General features: G+C 38.8%; 1 protein-coding gene across 1 annotated transcript in view; it reads left to right on the top strand.

Moving 5' to 3' along the window:
• Window positions 1-2,199, top strand: part of pigg (phosphatidylinositol glycan anchor biosynthesis class G (EMM blood group)) — an 81,009-nt gene that overhangs the window by 22,409 nt on the left and 56,401 nt on the right. The window contains exon 6 of the mRNA XM_005719460.1: window positions 984-1,196. Within this exon, the coding sequence (XP_005719517.1) occupies window positions 984-1,196 (213 nt within the window). The remainder of the gene's footprint in view (window positions 1-983; window positions 1,197-2,199) is intronic.

Here is a 2,199-nt window from a genome sequence, read left to right on the forward strand (position 1 = left end):
CCCGTGTCTTGTTGCAAATCCATCTCCTTTTAATATGAAATGGATAATTCCCAGGCTTATTTCATTGTGTCCAATTACAAAATTAGATCATAGCTGTGGGGTTTGTCTCATGCTTCAGTATGTGGCTCTCCCATTTCCCCACACATGTGATTTGCTTTGTTCATTTTTAAATATATCACACACCAGTTTAGTTCATCATTGTAACCTGAAAACTTCACTTCAATGACAATCTGGGAAAATACTCCCACTCTCTGTTTGTATACTTGAAAGCTCAGGATAGGAAGCCAAGTATCAACTTAAGTGTCTGACAAGCTTCAAGAAATGACAACCACAAATCATATAATAATGATATTTTTTCTTTCAATTTGTTCATTTTCTGGTTTCTGATTTAGGCTTCTGTTTATAGTGATCCACAAACAGTCAAAGTAAAAGTTGTCCGTTTTGACACATTTGGGCTTTTACTTTGAAGACAAATCTTCTTCCGTTTGTGTTATCCACTTACCTCCTAGTTGGCAAGTATTTGCAGACACAAATCTAAAACCTCAGATAGCTGTTACCACCGGCTAGTAACCAAAGTTATTGTTTTGGTTGGTACAATTTTGGTGCATGTAATTGCCAGCTTGACCTCTTTCAATCAGAAATTAATAGCAGACAGTTATACCACAATTTTATTGCATTCTTTACGCCCTAAGTCCCTTTAAAAAAAGCAGCTGACTGCAAGTGGTTGCAGACTGGTCCCCATCTTCAAATCATTTGGACGCGAGATCACACAACTAATGTTTCCCTTGGACAGCTGTAGCATAGCCAGATAGATTGTAGATTCAGGTTGATAGATGGAGCAAAAAAATCACTGTGGGTAACAAATATTTTCAAAACAAAATCAAAATTGTTTGGGCCAAAAACATGCCAGTTATTATTTCACCATCAGCCATTGCACCAGCTGTGTCTTTTTTACTCTTTGCCCTTTTGCCCTGTCTTCTCAGCGGGAATGGAGAAACCAGGAGTGGTGGAGCAGGTTGACCTAACCCCAACCCTGGCCTTAGGCCTTGGCCTGCCCATATCTCAGAACAGCGTTGGCCGCGTGATCCAGAGTGTCTTGGAGGAAACCTCACTGCGAGACCAGCTGCGCTTCCTGCATCTCAATGGCCACCAGCTCAGCTGCTTGCTCAAAGACAGCATATCCGACTATGAGAAAGGTTGGTTGCAGATTCACTGTGTTCCTCCTCTGGACTCGTTAAAAGCCAAGACCTTGTTTGACAGGTACTCTCATCATTATGCTGTATTGTTTCCTGGCTGGTGATGGTGTCAGTAGCTACTTTTTTTTTCATTGCACACAGCAGCGTAAGTATGCCAAATAATTTAAGGCATAGTTATTCCAAAATTGAGATATGGAACTTTTTCTTCACCTCATGTCAGTTAGAACTCTGTTGAAGCTGGAACATCCATGAATTCCCATCATTCCCTATTCCTCAGCCTTCTCCTAAACTATTAAAGTTAAGGGAGGCATACTTTAAATTAAAAAAAAAAAAGTCCAGCTAATGTCGTAATTCCACAAAGTGAAAGTCATTTATAATGTCGCCTGCTACTTGCATTGAACCTATTCATTGCTTAAAGCTGCACTTTTAAATATTCCCATGTTAACAGTGAGTAAGGATAATGTGAAAAGGGATGTTTCTAGTGACGGACTAATGGAGACCTATACTGTCTTTATACATAATCGCAGATTAAGAACTGAGCTAAAAGAAGAGTAAACACCAACATGAGTCTGCTAATTCTATTGCAAGTAGTAAAATAAGCTGTTGAGCTAACATATGTGAACTGATGCTAACACTGTCATTATTGCATTTAAATTACAGTTTAATTTGCAGTCCGCTCAGTTTTGTGCGTATAACAGTTGTGACAGATGGTACAGACTTAAGATGGCTCAAAAGTGATTTACTTTGAGTCTGTCTCTGTGTTTTGGCATCAAAGCGTTTTCTTAGATGGTTTAACCTGAAGCAGTTTGATTAAAGTGAAGGCAGCATCGCATCATCTAACAAGCTCAAAAGATTCTACTTAATTAAGGCTATAATCCTGAGCAAAAATGCAGACTTGATAATTTATATATTTCAACATGTGTCAGATGAAACTGAACCAATTCAAACAGGCGGTTTTACTAGGCACTAATGGGCCTTAATGGTGTTTAGCAGATGTTAAAAA

This window comes from Pundamilia nyererei, unplaced genomic scaffold (assembly GCF_000239375.1).
Source record: "Pundamilia nyererei isolate P.nyererei 1_Seehausen unplaced genomic scaffold, PunNye1.0 scaffold00001, whole genome shotgun sequence".
NCBI classification, from domain to species: Eukaryota; Metazoa; Chordata; class Actinopteri; order Cichliformes; family Cichlidae; genus Pundamilia; species Pundamilia nyererei.